Here is a 22,023-nt window from a genome sequence, read left to right on the forward strand (position 1 = left end):
CTGTTGATTAGGTGTTTTAAATATTCCCTATCAAAATTTGAACACAGAGGGTTTTCTCAGAAAACAAATGTGGTTAATAAACATAGATTTAAGTCTTGCCTACTATAATACACTATAAACTGCAACAGCCTGATAGGCAGACAGTATAGGAAACAGTTCTTGCAAGTCATCACTGAGCCACTGTAGCCAAAAATATTTCTCAGAGTTATGTGCAGTCATCAAATGTTAAGACAGTCAAAAAGTATTTTAAATATTACATTAACAGATTTTATGGTAACAATTTAAAGACTTGATCCAATAACAGAAAACCTCTAGACTGCTGCTTCCCTAGTTGTGGATCACTTTCCATGATTAAAGACCCTGGCTTTAATTCATAAAATGTTTACATTGTGTGTAACATGTGCAGGAAAAAAACGACACTTTAACCTAATGATCTAGTCAAAGAGATTGCTCCTAACATGCTAACCTTGGAGTGTGAAACTCGCTTCACACAGAAGGCCAAACAGCATTCATGGCATCTGCTGAGGGTCAGAAGTGATGTCATTAAGCAGGAATTGACATCATTAAACAGATGATGGCCAGAAATAAGCATTTTTTTCTCATTTAGAACCCAGATACAATTGTATGACAGAAGAGAAAATATGCAAGTCTGGATGATATTTTCAAGATATAGAAGAGCCCAATTATAATTGGGCTGCCCTTTCAACAATGCCACTTTTGCCAAGGCGTCACTTTGCAACTCAGCTGCTGCAAGGTGCTCTGCAAAGTGATGCCTCAGCAGAAACGGAGCTACTGAAAGGGCAGCCTCCATAATAACTGGGCTCTCCCAGCACCTTGGCAGCTTCTCACCCCTTTGGCCTACCTCTTTTTTTACTTACCTGGAGCCAGCAAAAGAGTCCTGGCTGGGGGGGGGTGTCCTGGGAGTCCACAGGTTTGTCTGAGCCTCCAAACAGCTAGAAATAAAAAAGGCACTTCCAGTTTTCATTGGTAAACCAGAAGTGCCCTTTTTTGGTTATTTTTAGCTGTTTGGAGGTGCAGGGAGCCCTGTGGAGGGCTCCCTGGACCACAAGGACTTTGGTGCTGGCTCCAGGTTAGTAAAAAAAAAAACCCTCCCTCCCCAGGAACAGCACGATCCCAAGGATCACTTCGCTGCCCCTCTCCCACACACACTTACCTCGGGTCTCATACTCCCAAGACACTTGAGAACTGAGGATCTAAAGAATGAACACAAAGTAGATAAGGGGATTTGGGAGGCTGTATGCTGTTGGTAAGTGTGTACAGTCTTTCTAAATTCTGCAAAAACTTGTACACTTTCACGAACACATGCTAATTCAATGGAAAGTACTGATTTACTTACTTGGTCTCAAGAAAAGCAAAACAGTCAAACCAAATAAGAAATTCATTCCTGAAGTTTCACTCTTGACTAAGAACAAGCCAACTAAACTGTAGCAATTGTTGTACATTGTACAATGTACAGTATAAATGTAGCAACTGCAGGTAGTGTCCACAGTGGCATGTGAGGTGTGACTCAAGTAGGATAAGTAGCAAGTGGCTCTTGTTTTTCAGAAGATAAGCCTTGTTCCAAAGGCTTCCTCTCCTTCCTTCTCCTTCTGCAGTCAACCAAATACAGCTGAGACTAGAAAGATAATCAATCTGAACAAAGCCAAGGAGGTCAGACCTTTATCAAGAAGCGTCTGGTTGCAGCAAAGCATACCTATTTTTAGTTATTTTAAGCCAAATTTCCAAAGGGAACTCATGGGACAGGAAATTAATAAGACACACCATACTCAGTATGCTCCGTGGGGGTTAAATTTATATTTATTTAACCCTCCTCCAAGATATTCACAGCTCTAAAGTGTAAATTGAACAAGGAACGAATAAAAATCTAAACAGTGTTTTAAATACGAGATACGGTGCAATTGAATGCTGATGTGTTTGCTGTCTCCACACATATTTCTATTAGTAAACCATTACCGCAACCTTTCCAGGAGGTGCAGGGGAATCTACAGCATAAAAACAAGTCATTGCCTACAGTGAGACTAATAAACACACTTTACTGGAAAGCAGCTATTGCATATTGCATGAACATGAATCACCATTGACATTCCACTGAGAATAAAGTAATAATCAAAGTAACACAGGTGAAACAGGGCACAGTTTGATGACTGGTCTGACTCAGAATACCAGCAAGAAATTATGATATCCCAATTTCATAACATTACATTTGTGTCCTTCCCCTCCTCTGAGAAGCCCCAGGTATTGCACATGGAGTTTTCTTTTATGCCACCCAATTAATAGTATGTAGGTTAGGTTGGGAAATAGTGATTGATCCCAGATGGTCTTCATGATTGAGCAGGAGTATGAACCCACCCCAACTCGAGTACTTTATCCCTTATACCGCATTGAATTTCTTAATCTGCAATAAAGATCCAGTTGTGCCAAAACGTTTCTCAAAATGGATCACAAGGAAGCATTTGTCAGAGAAAAGTGATTCTCTTCACTTGAAGAACTAAAATCAATACTGAATACAGTAGTTATAGTTCATACTATAACATACTATACATGGTTACACAGAAATAAGACCCACTATGTTCAGTGGAACTTAATTCCAGGTCCTGCAATAGGATTGCAGTTTTAGAGGGTTATAGAGTATATGGAGCACAGAAGAAGAAAACAACAACATTTCTCAGAGCTGCAGCCCAGCGCAATTCTCATGTTCATTTGAGGAGGCAAGTAACAAGGAAAGAATAATCTAGTCAGATTGAAGGACTGATCCAAGAAAGAGAGTCTTCCTCTCCAAATATAAGGCCCTAGAGACAGGAAATGTGAGAACAAAGTCCGATGCCCATTCACAGTCCCGAAAATTATTCTGTTTTACCTATGAGAAAAATATTCTGTGAATCAAATCAGGCCTCTCTCTGTTTTCAGATGAACTCTACCACCATTATACTACTAGGTTGAATACCCAGGAGAAATGGTGGCATTCTCATAATGCTGATGTGTTGCTGTGAGAGTCATGTTATCACTGAAAACAGTCATGCAGCCATATGTTTTAGGCTGCAATTCTACTCACATTTTTCTGCAAGTAAGCCCCACTGAATATCATAGGACTTTCTTCTGAAGAGATATGCCTAGGATTGCACTGTTATAGCCCCATCCTAACTAACTTCCCAGGGCTGATGTAGTCATGCTAATGGGGCATGCGCTGAATCCTGCAGCAGGGAAGCAGTCACAGGGGTCTCCTCAAGATAAGGGAACATTTGCTCCCTTAGTTTGGGACTGCATTGCAGCTGTCAGTGCTGGAAAGTTGGTTAGGACTGAGCTGTTAGTCACATAGGATTGGGAACAAGCAACTTGGAAGTACTGGAAAACACTACTCATTCATATTTCGTAAATTATGAACCATTCTAAGGAAATAAACTAACAAAGATGTTAAACATTATTCTATTATTAAAAGCAGAAAAGCAATTTTGATGACTATTCAGATGAAAATAATTAAGAGATGGACGTCCTTCTCGGCTAAGGAATGTTGGAAAAGACAGTCTGAAATCTGCAAGCAATTATTCTGAGAAATAATTGATGAGTCCTACTGGAGAAGGTGCAATACCAGCTGCCCTTACCAAAAAAAAAAACACACAAAAAAACCAAAAAGCTTTAAAGGGACAAATCCAACACAAACTCAAAGGTTCACCACATTCTGTCAGTATTGTGTAACCTAACCCTGAAGTTCAAAGAAAGGTGATTCTGTGCCAGTCTTCACCCTGACCCACATGAACTGGTTACTATGTTTGAATGACAACTTACAATTTTTTGAAACCCAAAGATGTGAACAAAGTTCTTGGAAAAGGTATGCCTAGAACATGCCTGCTCAAGCCATACCTTTCCTTGTTCTGTTGGGGGTGTTCTGTTGTTCTGTTTGGGGTGGTGATTAATACCTCACTTAGGGAAAATATGGTCTCAGCAGCTTTGAAGGAGACTGTGTAGTGACCCCTTTTAAAGAAGTGCTCAATAAATTCCACTGATCTCAACAACGATCAACCAGTCTCAAATACTTCAAACTTGGACAAGGTGCTTAAGTGTGCAATGATAGTCCAGCTCCTGGCTTTCCTGAATGAGACTGAATATCTAGATCCATTTTTGTTTGACTTCAAGTTTGAGGGGGAACCCTGTTCATTCTCCTGAACCTCTCAGTAGAATTTAATACCTTTGACCACTGTATACTCCTAGTTGCCTTACTGGAATGAAACTTGAGGACACCATGCCTTGGTGGCTACAGTCATTCTTGGAGGGCAGGGCTCAATAACAACAACAACAACAACTAGGTATTTATATACCACCTTTCTGGTCATCAGATTACTCCTCTGACTTTACACAGGCAGGCATTTCTAAATCCCTCAAGGGGATTTTTACAATCATAGAGGTTCTCTCTTTCAAGAACCAACGACATTTCAGATGGATCTTCCTGGTTTGGTCTCACTTCTGGCCTCCACTTCTCCCACGCAGGCTGACAAGCAGCTCCATCTCTCACATGGAGGGCAGCCAAGAAGCTTCTTGCTCACACCAAGAACAGGTGGAATCACTCAGCTGGGCTTGTCAGCTGCTTCAAGGTCTCGCCATTCTCAGCCGCTCAGGGAGCTGCCAGTGTCCTCAAACTGGCGAACTTCTGATGTTATCTTCGGGCTAATGGAGGCTCTAACCTCTAGAGCAGACCTCAAGAAGGTTGTGCTCTTCCACTTCATGGCTCATGGCTGACAGGGCGCTGGAAAGATCCCTCTTTTCTCCCATGCTGTTTAATATCTATGTGAAGCCACTGTGCAAGGTCAGCAAGACATTGGCACTGAGGTGCTCTCAGTATTCAGATACCAGTTACTACACTCTTTGTCATCAAGATCCTTGGAAGGTGATGGAAGTAATGAATTAATGCCTGGAATTGGAAATGGACTACATGTGGATAAACCCACTGAAACATAGCCACTCAAGGAGGATCAGGGGCACATCCTGTTTGGGGTGAGGTTGAGCTCCCTTATCAAAGTCAGGTTCACAGCTTGAGGGTTCTCCTGGATACTCCAAAGGCAGCAGTAGCCAGGAGAAGCAGATAACCCTTTCCTACAGAAACACAGCCCAATCCTAAACTGCCTGGTATGCGGGGCTGCAGCAGCACTGAAAATGAATGCCGTTTCATCCATTGTGGCCCAGGCAGCCACCGCCGCCAACTCAGGAGAAGGGTACTTTCATTCCTTTCCCCGGGTAAAGCGAGTAGCACCACAATGGGGCTACTTGATTCTATGATGATCCGAGGGTCGGCTTAGAATTCAGAGCCTCCACATCGGGCGGACACAGAAGCTCAGGATCCTGTAGGACCGACACAGAAGCTCAGGATCCTGTAGGGCCGTTCCACCTCCCTGCCACCCCACTCCCTCCCCCGGCATGCCTCCTCCCTCCACCTCCGCCCGCCCGGAATGCCTCCTCCCCACCTCTGGCACTCTTTAGGATTGGGTCCACAGACTTGGACACATTTATGCTCATCACATTCAGAGGAGACTACTGTAATGCATTATACACATGCCTACATTTGAAGAGTGCTCTGAAAGTTCAAGCAGTCCAAAAGGCAGCAAACAGAATTTTAACTGGAGTTGAGCATATAAACCATATAATTCTGGATTTGTTCTGCCTTCACTGGTAACTGATTTGTTTGCAAGTCCAATTCAAAGAGCAGGTTTTTCACCTTTAAACTACAGTACTGTAAGTGACCTGAGACCAAGATATCAGAAGGCCAGCCTCCTTTGAGATATACTACCTGTTTGCTTAAATCAACATGTGAGGTCCTACTCCATATTTCTCTACAATCAAACAGGGGATGGGCAAGCACAAGAGATAAGGCTTTTGGGGTTATGGCTCCACAACTTTGTAAAGTCCTTTTAAGAGAAGTCTGCCTTTTTCAATCACAGCTCCTCTTTTGGCAGGGAAACCATGGCTCTTTCTAGAATCAAGCAAGCTGGCTGATGTTTGCTCCTAAATTACTCAAAAATGATCCAATTTTTTTCTCCAAAAAACTGAGTTCAGTACCTTTGCCAGGAATTCTATCCCTCAAACACCCTCCTCACCAGCCTTGCTCCGGAAGCAGCATGGCAAGTTTAAACTTGGGCATAAGGGGTTTCTTTTTTCTTGTCTCCAAAAATTATTTTTCTCTAATTCTTATTGGTAAGGAAGAAAAATAACATTCCTTTATTTACAGTGAAGTCTAGTTACTAACTGATTCCACCCCTTCTCCTGTTAGATTATGGATGAGGGCAAGTCCATACCAAGGATGTACCCAGCTACAGACTGCACACAAAGTAACCAGGAAAGACATGAAAAGAACTCCAGAAGGATACTAGCCTCAGCGAAGGAGCTGCCCTCAAGCCAGCTGACATTTTTACAAGGTTGTAAATGCTGCTTTACGGCAATGTAAGTCAAGAGAGAAAGGGGAGTCAAAGGAGGTAAAGCTCTTGTTCTGAGGACCTGGCTTCTGTTGCCAGAGTTCTGCTGAGGGAGAGCAGGAACACAACAGAAAAATGAACTGCTGTGAGGAAGCCGGCCAAAAGAGGCCCATACTGATAGCATCACAGTGTATCTGGGAATACTCATCCTCTCCTCACACCCCAATTCAAATCACCTTTATCTGGAGCTTCATTGATATGTCTTATTGGTATCAGTGAGGCTGACTTCTCAACTAAGTGTGCTTAGGACTACTGCCAAACAGGAAAAATTCTACAGCTCTACCTAAAGTGTTGGCATTTTCCATGATTAGTACCACAGTATCCAAAATGAATGCTTCCCTAGCATAGAGAGGTACCCCCCCCCCAAAATGCAATACAATTATGAGGCCAAATACAGATGTGACCATAACTGCAGCGAGGAATATATGGGCATAACTGCAGTGACGAATAATAAAAGAGATGATTTCCCCAGCTTTCAGGTTGAATGGAGGACAGCCAAAGAACTATTTTCTTCAAACCAAAACCAAACCAAACTTGAAAAACAGAGCCACATTTAAAGGCTTGCCCTTCAATCAGTCCCTAAATATTTCACTTCAGTGTCCTGTGTGGGAGAAACTACCAATACTGTTAATAATAATGAGGGTTTTTTTCACCACATCCCTTCACATTTTTCACCAAAAGCAGCTCAACTGCTTCTAAAGGTAATGAAACAGAGGTGCTATTTTATTTTCCAAAAGCTGGCAGCCAGCTATTCAGTATACCAAGAATAAGTGAAACTGAAAGATGGACACTGAGCCATGTGGGTTGCAATCCTAAACACACTTACCTGGGAATAAGTCCCGCTGAAATAAATGAGACTTTTGAGTAGATATGCATAGGATTGTACTGTCACAGCCCAATCCTATTCACACCTTCCTGGGAGCAAGCCCCATTGACTCTAATGGGACTTACTTCTGAGTAGATATGCATAGGACTGGGCTCCCATGCTGGAATCCTAACCAACTTTCCAGCACTTACATAAGGACAATGCAACTCTGAGTTAAGGGAACAAACATTGCCTTACCTTGAGGAGGCCTCTGTGACTGCCCCCCAACAGCAGCACATGCCCCACTGTCACAGCTATGCCAGTGCTGGAAAGTTGGTTAGGATTGCCCTTAGTCACACTGTCAACTGTCCTACAGTTTCTCTAAGATGAATTAGCAGAAGATCTCTGGAAATAACTCCCTGTTACTTATTACATTTTCACCCTATGTTTCCTCCAAGGAGTTCAGCATGGCATGAATGGTTCTTCTCTCATCCCCCCCCCCCCCATTTATCCTTACACAACCCTATGAAATAGGTTAGGCTGAGAAAGAAAGCAATGGATCAACATCACTCACAGCCCAGTCCTAACCAACTTCCCAGGGTTGATGCAGCCACAACTGAGGAGGCCTCCATGACCGCCTCCCCTCCCCCCACTGCATGATACATCTCACACCTGCATTGGTGCTGAAATGTTAGTTAGGATTGGGCTGTCAGTCAGCTTCCTAGCCAGGTAGGGATTCGAACCAGAGTCTCCCCAGTTCCCCCCCCCCCCAGTACTTGAACCTTCATATAATACTAAGGACGCAATCCTGACTTGCCCTTGGGCTAGCGCAAGTCCCTTGCGCTGGCCCAGGAGGGTCACAAATGTGCCACAAGGCACATTTGTGCCTCCTCAAGAATCAGCTGGGCTGGCACACGGAGGCGCTCCGGCCAATGGAAGCTGAATTCAGACTCTGCACCAATGGAGGGAGCAAGCCTTGCATCAGCTGAGCTTGGGCAACACAAGGCTCTGTGGTGGGTGGGGAAGAGACAGGAGGGAGGTGTTCCAAGGCGGTGAAGGGCAAATGGAGGGTGGTCCTGGGGGCGAGTAGGTGGGGAGCGGGAGGCAGGGCTGGGATCCGGCTGTTATGCCAGACCCTAGCCCCCATACTTGAGCAGCACAGAGCAGCTTCAAGCTGCTCCACCCTCCTCAAACTTGTGCCCCCTCAGGCAAGTGGCACAAGTCCGAGGAGACCCATTGGGGCAGCAGTGACTTACCTAGGGGTAAGAGGAAGAGTCTCTCCTTAACTTCGGCTAAGCCACTTTGCAGCCCTATCTTGCTCTGGATACAGAGCAAGCCTCCTGGCTTGCCTGTCCAGCACAAGATAGGATTGCACTGTGACTCTCTAACTTTGTGGCAACCACTCCAGTGCCCAGTGCCTGACAAAACAAGAGACTTTGGTTGCTTCTGTATCTTGAGTGGAAGAACTTGAGGTGGGTCCATAAAGAATGCAGAAATGAAATCTGATTTAAGAAGAATATGCTTGTGAATTTCTAAAACAGCCTCTTATAGAGAAAATTGATTAGTTTAAGCAAATGGATGAAATTATGCCATCTGAGGCTGTGGCATCTGCAGCATGGCCTTTCCCAGTTTGAAGAGACACTTGGCCAACAGACTGAGGCAAAGAGGCAAAGAAGGAAGACCCACAGCCAGGGAGACAGACCAGGGACAGACTGCACTTGCTCCCAGTGTGGAAGGGATTGTCACTCCCGAATCGGCCTTTTCAGCCACACTAGACGCTGTGCCAGAACCACCATTCAGAGCGCGATACCAGAGTCTTTCGAGACTGAAGGTTGCCAACTATTTTGTGTATGAACACTATATCTACTACACTAATAACTACAGAAAAACCAAGTAAGCCTTGCAAGATCCAACTCAACCTTAAATATATTCACTTCCATTCTATTTATTCGTGGGATGTACGTCCACTCAATGTACTCCAATCAGCGGCCCACTTGCCACTAAATCAGTTTAAAGTCCACAATTTGAGAGGAATTTGGGGGCTTTTCCCCTCATCATATGTGAAGAATTCCATCATAAACCAGAGTTTGAGAACAAGAACATTATCGGGGAGAGAATTAATCAGGCAAACAGCTTTGGGGATCAATGCATGAGAACAGAAATAAAGGATTTTTCTTTTTCAGAAAACGAAGATAGCCTGTCTGTCTTCTGATATCACAGTGCCAGGAAAGTAGTGCAGTGGAATGAAAGGATAGACAACTATGGTATGTCCTAACATAGATATGCCATATCCATCATTTTGGAAGACTTGGTTGCTATCTCTTCTACCCACCTGGCAATCCTTGGACAGTGTCAGGGAGGGGACACAGAGCAAGACTTGGAGTTGATCTGCGTGTATGGGGTGGTACATGCAGGATGTTAATGCATATGTTATTGAATCCTCCCTAGGGTGCCTTCAGAGTACTTTGGGCTACAATCCTGGTCACACTTACTTGGGAGTAAACTCCACTGACTCTAATGGGACACACATTTGAGTAGACATGCATAAGATTGAGCTCTAAACTAAATGAAAAATGCCATATGTTTTTATTAGCCTAGGCACAGGTTTGCAGTCTGTAGCTTCTCCAGTTAATAGGATCTCTGACAGCTGGACCAGTAAGATCAATATCTATATGGGATGCTGGAGAGAAGCTGCAATAATGAATTAGCTGGTCTAATTTCCAACTCACTAAAAGGCACATTAAAAAATAATTTCTCAGCATGAATCAACTCAAGACTGTATTTAAAGTCAACTTAATTAGTACTGACATTCCAGAATGCCAAAATGTCTATTTCATGTAAGTGTCATTGGTAGCATGAGATCCTGATTTAAAGGCCAAAGTACCATTTTACAAGTGGGATGACAATTATTAAATAATATATGGTAAGTTGTACTTATATAATTTTTTATTTTACATTACTAGGTTACAAAGCATTAACTATTTTTTTTCCTATTCACCAGGCAAATAATTACAGATTAGATTACTCACTTCAAGCAAATTTTAATTGGAGAAGTAATGATGGCATCTGACATTAAAACTAAGCAACCCTGAACCCAGCAAATTACATAACTAGAGGTATTTGAAAATGGTGTTATTTACCTTACTCAGAAGTAAGTCCATTGTGTTCAGTAAAATATAGGCTGTAAACCTACCTTACTCACCAGAAACAAACACCTCTACACATAACTCAGCAGCTTAAATTTCTGTACCAGAAATACAAGTTGTGATTTCTTCCTCTAATAATGGTCACCCAAGGTCACTCTTGAACACAGAAAGCTATAGCGAACATGTCCACAGCTGTAAAAGTGAATTAGGGTGCAATTCAATTTATAGTTGTGCCAAATATCAGTTAGCTTCGATACTTGCATTGAAATAAGTATATTTAATAAACTATTGATAAATTGATTGAAGGATTTCAGTTCTACCTTCCCATATCAGAGGATCGTTCAAGGCAGCTCACATCGAATAAACAATAATTTCAATGACCAAAGTGGTCAAAATGCATTTGGTAACTTGACATTTTAGTCCACAGTCTTTATGCTTTAGACCATTATGCTGGTTTTACTGTGATCTGCATAAATGCATCTTAATAAAACACTGAGCATTCTGTTTTAAGGGCAAGAACACCTTAGCATTTAGCACAAACTGTTGCTTTTACTTGCTTATTGGTTTACAAATTCTGTTGTGAGATGCTTTAAATAAATGTCTGTAAATATGCAATGCCTTAAACAAAGATGCCTTCAATGTAGAAATTTAATGTCACAAGAAGAGGCCTTGCGTCCTCAGACAAGGTAAATACCAACTGACACCACATGGGGGTGCATTCATAAGAATACTGTATTCATCATGTGAATTAATGAGCTAGAACAGTATCACAATGACCTTGCCAAATCAAAAGTAAACTTTGGAATCTTGCTATAATCCAAGTGCCTGTCATTTTTTTTAAAAGTCACCTCTTTTTTTACAACTGGTGGTAATGATACGGAATAAAGATTGCTCAATAGTGCTCAAACCCAACATTGCTGTAAATTGAGCAGCTTAATCCAAATTTAAGAAGTACAAGTTGTTCTTTCATATGATTTTACTAACTCTAGAATACCACCAAACCTCAAAGGAAAAGTATGTTGGGCCACTTACCTTTTGTTTTAAAACTGAGAAAGACAGTAGCCCGAAGCGTATAAAGCTCAGCCCCTAGATGCCAATTCCAAACATTGTATTATAGCTCTAGTTTTAGGACACCTACTGCTAACTCTAATTGGCTTGTAAGTTAGGGGAATGCATTATATAGCACTTCATTAGGAGCCTCTAGCCATTAACTGTGGAATTATAATTATTTTATGTAGAAAGCTTTGTAGGTGAAAGTGGGTACTATTTTAATCCTTTTTTCATTATCACATTCCTGTTCTCTACATAACAAAACAAAAGCTCCCTCCAGTTATTTTCCACAAGTCTCTTATGCTCAGAAAAGTCCAACAGTACAACCCCCACCTTCAGAAATCCCCATACACATATGCATACACTCATTTCAACACAACAGAAGCACATGTTTCTAGAATCTATACATTCTAGAAGATCAAATGAATCAAGTAACAAAATTCTAGTTACCTGTTTCAGAAATGTTTCCTTGGAACAGATAGGATTGTGAAGGGTTACTGATCAATCAACAGTGTATAATAGGAGGGCATTTAGATACTCTCTGTAAGTCCTCATTCTAGCCCATGTCACATAGGAAGAATTGAGGGCAAACTATTACCAATCACAGGGGATGAGGGGAACACTATATTGAAACTAAGGTAGTCACAGTAAGCTGTAAATATCAGTCTTAAGCAGAGTTGAGGTAAAAGAATTAGTTTTCACAACCTTTTTCTGGTCACACTGCAAAGCTGATCCCTTTCAGTTTATATGTACAAGAGGTGAACCTGACCATTGTTAGGGAGTGCAATATATTCTAAAGGCTACTGTACTAGCACAAAGCCCTGCGGTTTTCAAACTCTCAGGGAGGACTGCAGTAAGTTCTTATAGGGGAAGGGAGGGAGGCAGCGGGGGCAGAGGGAAGGCAGCAGCGTGAGCCCCAGGATCACTTCGCTAGGGACTGGGATGCACTCGCCAGTCCCTGCAGCAGCCTGTCGGGAGTGCAGAGAGCCCTGTGTGAGCATCTGCAGGGCTTCCCAGGCTTCTAAAGTGAAAGCAAAGCAATCGCAGTCCACTTCCGGTTTTGCGTAAATGGAGCGCAATCGCTCCGCTTTCACTTTGGGAATCTCAGGGAGCCCTAAAGACGCTTGTGCAGGGCTCCCCACACCCCTGACAGGCTGCTGCAGGGACTGGTGAATGCATCCCATTCCATGCAGTCCCCCTTAGCGACGTGATCCTGGGTATCGCGTCACTGCCTTCCCCCTACCCCCACCCCTTAAGGGGGCTGAGGCCAGGGCTGTCAGGCTAGGGTGTCGCGACGCCCCAGTTTGAATAGTTCTGTCATAGCCAATTGACTACATATTATTGTGACATCATTCTATTAATTTTATGATTCCCAACTGACTGGTATTACACACACAAGCATTTCTCGCCTTAAAAAAATTATATATATATATATATATATATATATATACACACACACACACACACACACATACACACACAAAAGCAAAGCCCCATGAGAACAAAGCCCCATGAGAATTCATTATGTCACCCCTTGCTGAAATTATACAAATGTTCCTCTCCCTTGAGCCTGTTTTCATTGTTTCACCAACCTGCAAGTCCTAAGGTGAAACAATGGAAACAGACTCAAAGAGAAGAACATTTGTTTAATTTCAACAAGGGGTAACATAATGAATTCTCATGGGGCTTTGTTCTCTTTAGAAAAGATCATGATCTATCAAAAGATAATAACAGATAATTGTTACACCAAAGATAATAATTTTGATATCAAAGTACAGGTATACAGGATATATGAGATAAACAGCACAATCCTAACTTGTGCTGGAACAGGCAGGCCAGGAGGCCTTCACTGTATCCAGTGCAAGTCTGGGACTGGCTGAGGCTCAGCCCGAGGCAAGGGGAAATAATTTCCCTTACCCTGGGGATAGCCACAGTGGCCCCAATGGGTCTACTCAGATCTGTGCCGCCTGATGAAACAGCACGTTTGCAACCCTCCTGGGTCAGTGCAAGTAACTTGTCCCGGCCCAGGGCACAGTTAGGATTGTGCCCTTAGTTACACATTTTACATCTACTGATGTCAATATATCAAATATCAGTGAGCTTTGATACTTGCATTGAAAGTACTATATTTAATGAACTATTGATAAATTGACTGAAATATTTCTGTTCTACCTTCCCATATCATATATGTATATTATATTCCCATATTGATAATGTAATTGTTGATTACACTAAGTCCCCAATATATGTCCCGGTTCCTTTCCAGAGGTCTGTACAAAAGTCAGAATGTATGCAGGCTGGAACTGACCCAGCGCTATGCACCTGAGCAAAACAGCACAATGGATGGTCTCTACACAAAGGAAGGCATGTTCTGTAACCAGTCTAAATGCTGATGGACTCAGTAAGAACAGGGTTTTTTTTTAAATGTTGCTTTAAAAAAGATGACAATTTAAATGGAAACCTACTGAATGTCTTGTGAACTGTGCACCAGAGCTAAGGAAAATAAACAGCAGACATTTTCTTTATAGTATAGTGATATGAATTTACTTAAACAATTGAAAGGAAAAGAAGATAACGTTTCAGTTAAATCTTTCTTCAGATAAATCATCTGTGAATGAATTTATCACACCATCTGTGGGAAATAAATCACGCACTCCTGAAGGCTCATAGGAAACTGCAGTCATAACCTGGGAGTTTTTCAAAAATACTTTTCTGATCCTTGCTACACAATTTAAGCCATTACATTTGAAGAAATATTTTGTTTTAACATGTGAAAGAAAGCATGAATTAACTTGTGCATTGAATGGTGACATTCATTCTTGAAAATGAACAAGTTCACTCATCTTATTCATCTATAACTATTCCAAGTTTATTTGCACTATGCATTTCCCCCACTATTTATTGAGCCTATTTCTGTACCAATATCAAAGAAAACACGCACACAGGAATGTGCTAGAATTCTCTGTAGGCTATAGTTCAATATGGAAGTGAGATTGTATTTGTACACTACATGCTCAGTTTCAGGGCTGTTTTTTATACATATGCAAGTAGACATTTTAAGCACAACTGATAGCAGGAAGATTAATGGAGGCAAACATCATCCAAGGTGAGCAGAAATTGCATGGGCCAATCTGATAGAATTTGATTCCATTTAAATCAGAAAAAGCAATCTCTCTTGCACATCAGCGTTAGGAAGAAGCAAATAATAATGTACACATTCTATTTGTTGTGTATGTCTGATTACCAGATCTGTACATGACATATTGATTTCACAATACAAACTAACATTTTTCAGCCATGAAAAGCTCTACAAAGTTGCTGTACTTTGTATAGCATGCTTTTTAAAATAAGAATTTTTAGAAGTGTGAAACATGCTGGCTCAATTATTTAATAAGCAATAGTTCACATTCTAGGGATAAGTAAATTTCCTTTATTTGTTGGGGAAAATATTTGCATATATTAATTGATGCTAAAGATGAAAAATTAAACCAAGAGACCATAAGCAGTAATTGCTGTTTTTCTAACCTCAATTCTAACTTCACCACTCTGATTCCAAAATAGCAGGGTTGCAGAGATGGGGTTGGAGTCATGGAATCAGAGATGGAAGCTGTTTTGTGTGGAGCTGAAGGTTTGGTGTACCAGCTCCAGTCCTACTTGAATTGCTTTGCTGGTGCAGGCAAAAGAGGTTCTACCAGAAGGTAGTTAGGAAGACAAAGTTTATAGGCTGTGTTTGGGAAGGCTGCAATCTTTTATCAGGCAGGAAAGTTCCCCAGATTCTCTCCCACTTAGAAACTGCTGTCTTGAACTGCAGCCTTGACTGCCCTTGCAACATCAGCAGCCAACAGTCCACTCTATCCCCATCAGGGGTGTATCCAGTGTTTGTATTTGGGGGGAGGGGGCCATAAGCACTGTCTGGGTTGGGCCCAGTCACCCGCCCCCAACCCCCGACTTACTGCTCCAGATGGGCCCAAGGGGGGAGGGGGTGCAGCAGGTTAGCCCAGGGGATGACTTGGCAAGCTCCCAGACAGGGCTAGGACCCCAGGGAGTGACTGGTTGCAGGCATAGGGCCTCTAAAGTTACAAAGGAATGGGGGCTGAAGGCCCTACCCCTTCTTGAGCCTGCCAGGGAGGAAGGGGTGGAGCAGGGTGGGGCAGCCAGGCTTCCTCAAAAGGGAGAGGGCCTGTGGTGACAGGAAAGAGATGTGCAGGCAGAAGGGAGACACCACCAGAAGGCTGGAAACTCTACTCCAACACTGAGGAGGAACAATAGGGTGATGTGAACCCCTTCCTCAGTGGCAGTCTGAGGCCCTACTCTGCTGGACCAGCCCCAGGAGGGGAATGACAAAGGCAACCCCACCCTGAACCCACCAAGCTCTACAGGCGTTTGAATACCCCGCCAACTGGGGCGCTCGCTGCTAGAAGACTGGGTTGTGACAAGCACTACCAACTCCAGAGCCCAAGTCAACCAGGCAGGTATTCATGGGCGCCCGACTGAACTTCATGGCCTCCATGGCCAAGGTTTGCTGGGCAGGAAGACCTGCTCTCCTGCCTGGACTTGGAACCCAGATCTACCTGCCAGGTAGACCTGGGCTCCCGGTTGAACGTAATGGCCTCCATGGCCAAGGTTCGCTGGGCAGGTAGTTCTGCTCTCCTGCCTGGAATCCTGCCGGCACCCTGCCCAGTGGGTGTTCCCCTGATGCCCAATTTTGATCCCCATCCTGGTGGGAGCCCTTCCCTGCTGGCACAACAGTTTGGGGAAGAGGCCATGCACCCATGAGCCCCCCTTGGACCCGTCCCTACTCCCCATTACCTAAATGAAAGTAGGGAAAGTGACCCATCGATAGCAAAACTGCAGAGCAAGAGGGAAAATTTACATTTTTCTTCCCATTTTCACTGACAAAGTGTTGCTTTCTGTTCTTCTCATCTCTCATCCTCGGTGTACAACTCTCTTCCTCTCCCATTTTTCCCTTACGTCTCCAGGATCTTGGTCATTTTGTAACATAGTGGTCAGTGCTTGTCATGATTCTTACCTTTTTTTGGAGAACATTGATTTTCCTTTCTTTGACTTCTAACATGTCTTTCATGTCTCGAATTTCTCCAGCTAGAGTTCCTTTTTCTTCTGTGAGGTCTTGAAGTTGTTTGGTTTTTTTATTAAGAAAACTTTCTTTTTCTTCTAAACGTAATCTCAAGGCATCAACCTATAATAAAAATGCATTAAAGAAATAATGTAGTAAGGAATATATTGTACACAGTTTTCATCCTAATTTTGTAGTTACCTTTTGTTTACTAAAACATGTGTGAATATGTCTTAGAATTTCAAACAGGAGATGAACTAGATTTCATCACAGCCAAATACTGCCTATATGTGCATTTTCACAGTGGACACCAAGCAGCCGTTTAAGTGTCCCACTCAATGCCTCATTCTGTTAATAATTTGGGGGGGACTTACTTATGAAATAGGGGAGCCATTTGGAACTTGGTGTTTTGTTTTTTTACTGCCCTAAACTGGTGGGGTTTGTATGACAATATTGGCAATAACTTATCTAAGAATAGTAGTTATTCAGTATCAGAAAATTAAAGAATGCTACTATGATGAGGGCTTTCTTTGCCCATTTTCACCACCCTACACAAGACAAGGCAGGGATGGGCTATACCCGTTGGTACAATTAGTTGCTGGGGAGGAGTTTAAGTAGCACCTCTGCTGGCCCTGCCTTGAGCTTGACATTTAAAGCGCAGGTGGCATTCTGCCCCCATCTAACCCACCCTCGGGATGGTCTGAGATTGACTGACCTTTGGTGGTTGGATAGGAAAGTTTGCTTTCCACCTGATTGGCAGTTGGTGCTAAGCTTTATTTTTTCCTTTCCCACTCCAAACTGTTGCCTTGTGATGTGGTATTAATCAGCCACCTCTGACAAGTATACCAGGAGGAATTATATTCCAGCTCAGCACAGTCATTCTTGCAGAAAGGAAGAGACTCCTTCAATTACTGCTGGCTCCTAATCTCTCCTGAATTCTGTATCCTCCTTACCTAACCTACAACTTTTTTCAAGGTCACTAGGTTACCACACAGCTGCACCTTACTGACACTTCCATTTTCAGTAGGGTTGGGCCAGGTAGAGCAGAGCTGTATGGTCCTTGTGGCAGTAGCAATGCTTCACACATGCAGAATAATCTACATGGCCAAGTACCACTTGGCATATTATGACATATAACCAGTGGCACCTATACTACTGGTTGAAAAGCACTGCTACAGTGCAGAGATCCACAAAAAAAAAGTTTCCTATGATCTTCATTTCTCCCTTGAGGCTACTCCGTTACCAGTATTCCAGCAGTTGCTGGACTTTTCAAACAGGTTTCCTCTTTGCTCAGGTGCACAGCATGTTTGACCCTTTCAGAACCTGGCAGTCCCCAATTACCATGCTAAGCAGAACTCATCAGAGAAGTGGCCTATTTGGAAAGCTCTCACATATCTCACAAACACTTCAGTGTTTGTTAGAGTGGCAGTCCAGCTGACACTGTATAGTATTCCCCCCCCCCCAGTTTAAAACTTCACATAGGCCATCATCTGAACTAACTTAGAACAGTAACTAACCTAGATTTTCTGGCTAGTTGTGCTGCAATTAAGCTTCTTTTCCATTAAAGCATTCTGTGGAACTTGACAGCTTGTATGTTTTTATGTTAACATAAACTGGTTAACATAAATTATAAACAAAAGAAAATATAATTATTTTTGTTTGTTTTGTCATATTTTTATCCCACCCTGAAAAAAGGGTTTGTTCTCCCCACTGCCTGCTGTATAAGAATATCAACCAAATGTGCATTTAATATTTATTTAACTGTATTTAAAATCATTTTCGACCAGTGTGCATAAAAAATAATTGTTTACAACTTTTATTTATTAAAATTACCAACTTAGGCACTAACAAAAAAGAAGTCATTCATGTTGCTCATCATTAACAAAATCACATGTTGAAAACATTAGCCACATCCTGTACAGCTGTTTGAAATCTGTATGTTTGACTGCATTTTCCAAAAGTTAATGAATGGCATCCAAATTTCTTGAAATTTGTTCAGTAGAACCATTGGTTCTCTCATTCTAATCTAAACTGTTATTTTTTCCATGACGGCCATGTACCAAAGTCTGTTAGGCCAGATTAATGTCTGGTACAGAAGGTTCTTTCCAAATCTGAGCTAAAGACATTCTGGTCACAACCAGCAAATTATGAGAAAGTTTTCAAAAAATGCTGAAATATATTAATAAGCCCCAATACTGTTACTTTTGGAATATGAGATAATCTAGATTAGGTTAAACCTAATCTAAGGTAGAACATAACCTAAACAGGTCAGTAAATTGGGACACAGGATCTAGAGAGCAATAAATAATTAAACAAACCCAAATAAAAACTAGCTTGAGGTTACAAAAACAGTCCAGCCTAAGAGAACAGAACTAGGAGGGAAAGGACCTAGGAAGGGCCAATTCCCAACCCATTAAGAGCCCCATTAGGCTAATCCAAGCAGTCCATTCAGGAGCCTGCAGGGTAGGTCACGCCCATCAGCAGCCATTTGCCTTCCTGAGTTTTTGTAAACTCACCTGGGAAGGCCAGCCCCCTTTCAATCAGGAAGGAAGGAGGGGGGAGGAGCCAGCCAGGAGTATAAAGCTAGGCGGGCCATCGCGTGAGGCTCTCTGCAGACGCGTGTGGCCTCTGGGAACCCAGTGCCTCTGGGAACTAAGTGCCAGGTAAGGCACAAGAGTTTAGCATCTGGGCGAGTTCAGCAGCAGGGCGAGGAGGCCAGGGCCCCAGATACTGCCCTTCCTCTTCCCTTGAGAAGAGGGCTGCTATCCAGTGTACGGTTTTTAAAAGGACCCCTAAATAAAACAACAACAACAACAACAAAAAAGCTATGCAGTCAGACAGCCAGCAGCAGGGTGGGGGCTATCCAGTGTTCTGCATCGAGTGCCACATGTATGATTATATGCCTCTGGGGCATAAGTCATGGGTGTGTCCTCGGTGCAAGGAGCTCCAGGCTCTCAGGGAACGCGTCCGCTCCCTTGAAGCCTTGGTGGCCGACCTGGAGAAGCACAGGCAGCCAGAGGAGGACCGTGGGGAGACTTCTGGGGACGATCAGGCTTCGTCCCAACCTCAGGCGTGCAGCTCCTCGGCTGCCCGGGTGGGAAGTCTCGGGACTGGAGGACGTCATCCTGGAGAGGAGGGAAACAATCCCCTAGGGGGGATCCCTTCTCCAGGGGATGGGCCCGTATCCGAGCGCACTCGGGATACTCCTCGGCGGGAGGGGGGTCGGGGGCTTCTTGTAGTGGGAGATTCGATTATTAGAAACATAGAGAGGGGGGTTTGCGACGGATGTGAGGACCGCATGGTGACTTGCCTGCCTGGTGCGAAGGTTGCGGACATCACTTCTCGTCTAGACAGGCTAGTAGACAGTGCTGGAGGAGAGGTAGCGGCTGTGGTGCATGTCGGCACCAACGACGTGGGCAAGTGTAGCTGGGAGGTCCTGGAGGCCAAATTTAGGCTTTTAGGCAGGAAGCTGAAAGCCAGGACCTCAAAGGTAGCGTTCTCTGAAGTGCTACCTGTTCCACGCGCAGGGCCAGCTAGGCAGGCGGAGATCAGGGGTCTCAATGCGTGGATGAGACGGTGGTGTAGGGAGGAGGGGTTTAGATTCGTTAGGCACTGGGGAACGTTTTGGGACAAGCGGGGCCTGTACAAGAGGGACGGGCTCCATTTGAACCAGAATGGAACCAGACTGCTGGCGCATAACATTAAAAAGGTGGCAGAGCAGCTTTTAAACTGATCCCTGGGGGAAGGCCGACAGGAGCCGAGGGGCATCCGGTTCGGGACTCCTCATCCCTATGGGATGAGGATGGGGAGGTTAGAGAACAACAAGACAAAGGCAGGGTAGGAGAAGAAATTGGGAAAGGTAGGGAGATGGGATGTGATAGACGGTTTGGCACAATGAGAGGATGCGGGGACAAAGGAGCGAATAAGCAGCCCATCCTGGGGCATTCCGTGTATAAATGCTTTTATGCGAATGCCCGAAGTCTACGAGCAAAGGTGGGAGAACTGGAATGTCTGGTAACAAGGGAAAACATTGACATAGTGGGCATAACGGAAACCTGGTGGAATGCGGAGAATCAGTGGGATACCGCAATCCCGGGCTATAAACTCTACAGGAGGGACAGGCAGGGGCGTGTTGGAGGTGGGGTGGCCCTTTATGTTAAGGAAGGGATAGAATCCAGCAAAGTAGAGATTGAAGGTGGGTCCGACTCCACTGTAGAATCTCTGTGGGTTAAATTACCAGGCTTGAGCAGCGATGTAATACTGGGGGTGTGCTATCGTCCTCCAGACCAGAAATCTGATGGGGACCTTGAAATGAGGAAACAGATCAGGGAGGTGACAAGGAAGGACAGGGTTGTAATCATGGGGGACTTCAATTATCCTCATATTGACTGGGTCAATTTGTGTTCTGGTCACGATAAGGAAACCGGATTTCTTGACGTGCTAAATGACTGTGGCTTAGATCAGCTAGTCACGGAGCCCACCAGAGGACAGGTGACTCTGGATTTAATTTTGTGCGGTACGCAGGACCTGGTTAGAGATGTAAACGTTACTGAGCCATTGGGGAACAGTGATCATGCTGCGATCCGTTTTGACGTGCACGTTGGGGGAAGAATACCAGGCAAATCTCTAACAAAAACCCTTGACTTCCGACGGGCGGACTTCCCTCAAATGAGGAGGCTGGTTAGGAGGAGGTTGAAAGGGAGGGTAAAAAGAGTCCAATCTCTCCAAAGTGCATGGAGGCTGCTTAAAACAACAGTAATAGAGGCCCAGCAGAGGTGTATACCGCAAAGAAAGAAGGGTTCCACTAAATCCAGGAGAGTGCCCGCATGGCTAACCAGCCAAGTTAGAGAGGCTGTGAAGGGCAAGGAAGCTTCCTTCCGTAAATGGAAGTCTTGCCCTAATGAAGAGAATAAAAAGGAACATAAACTGTGGCAAAAGAAATGTAAGAAGGTGATAGGGGAGGCCAAGCGAGACTATGAGGAACGCATGGCCAGCAACATTAAGGGGAATAATAAAAGCTTCTTCAAATATGTTAGAAGCAGGAAACCCGCCAGAGAAGCGGTTGGCCCTCTTGATGGTGAGGGAGGGAAAGGGGAGATAAAAGGAGACTTAGAGATGGCAGAGAAATTAAATGAGTTCTTTGCATCTGTCTTCACGGCAGAAGACCTCGGGCAGATACCGCTGCCCGAACGGCCCCTCCTAACCGAGGAGTTAAGTCAGATAGAGGTTAAAAGAGAAGATGTTTCAGACCTCATTGATAAATTAAAGATCAATAAGTCACCGGGCCCTGATGGCATACACCCAAGGGTTATTAAGGAATTGAAGAATGAAGTTGCAGATCTCTTGACTAAGGTATGCAACTTGTCCCTCAAAACGGCCACGGTACCAGAAGATTGGAGGATAGCGAATGTCACGCCTATTTTTAAAAAGGGAAAGAGGGGGGACCCGGGAAACTATAGGCCGGTCAGC

The 22,023-nt window shown here is 43.7% G+C and overlaps 1 protein-coding gene across 1 annotated transcript in view; it reads right to left on the reverse strand.

The window, feature by feature from the left end:
• The window catches only part of ERC2 (ELKS/RAB6-interacting/CAST family member 2), a 501,410-nt gene that overhangs the window by 252,962 nt on the left and 226,425 nt on the right, over nucleotides 1-22,023 (reverse strand). Inside the window, exon 8 of the mRNA XM_066612969.1 lies at nucleotides 16,510-16,677. Within this exon, the coding sequence (XP_066469066.1) occupies nucleotides 16,510-16,677 (168 nt within the window). The remainder of the gene's footprint in view (nucleotides 1-16,509; nucleotides 16,678-22,023) is intronic.

This window comes from Tiliqua scincoides, chromosome 2 (genome assembly GCF_035046505.1).
Source record: "Tiliqua scincoides isolate rTilSci1 chromosome 2, rTilSci1.hap2, whole genome shotgun sequence".
In the NCBI taxonomy this organism is placed as follows: Eukaryota; Metazoa; Chordata; class Lepidosauria; order Squamata; family Scincidae; genus Tiliqua; species Tiliqua scincoides.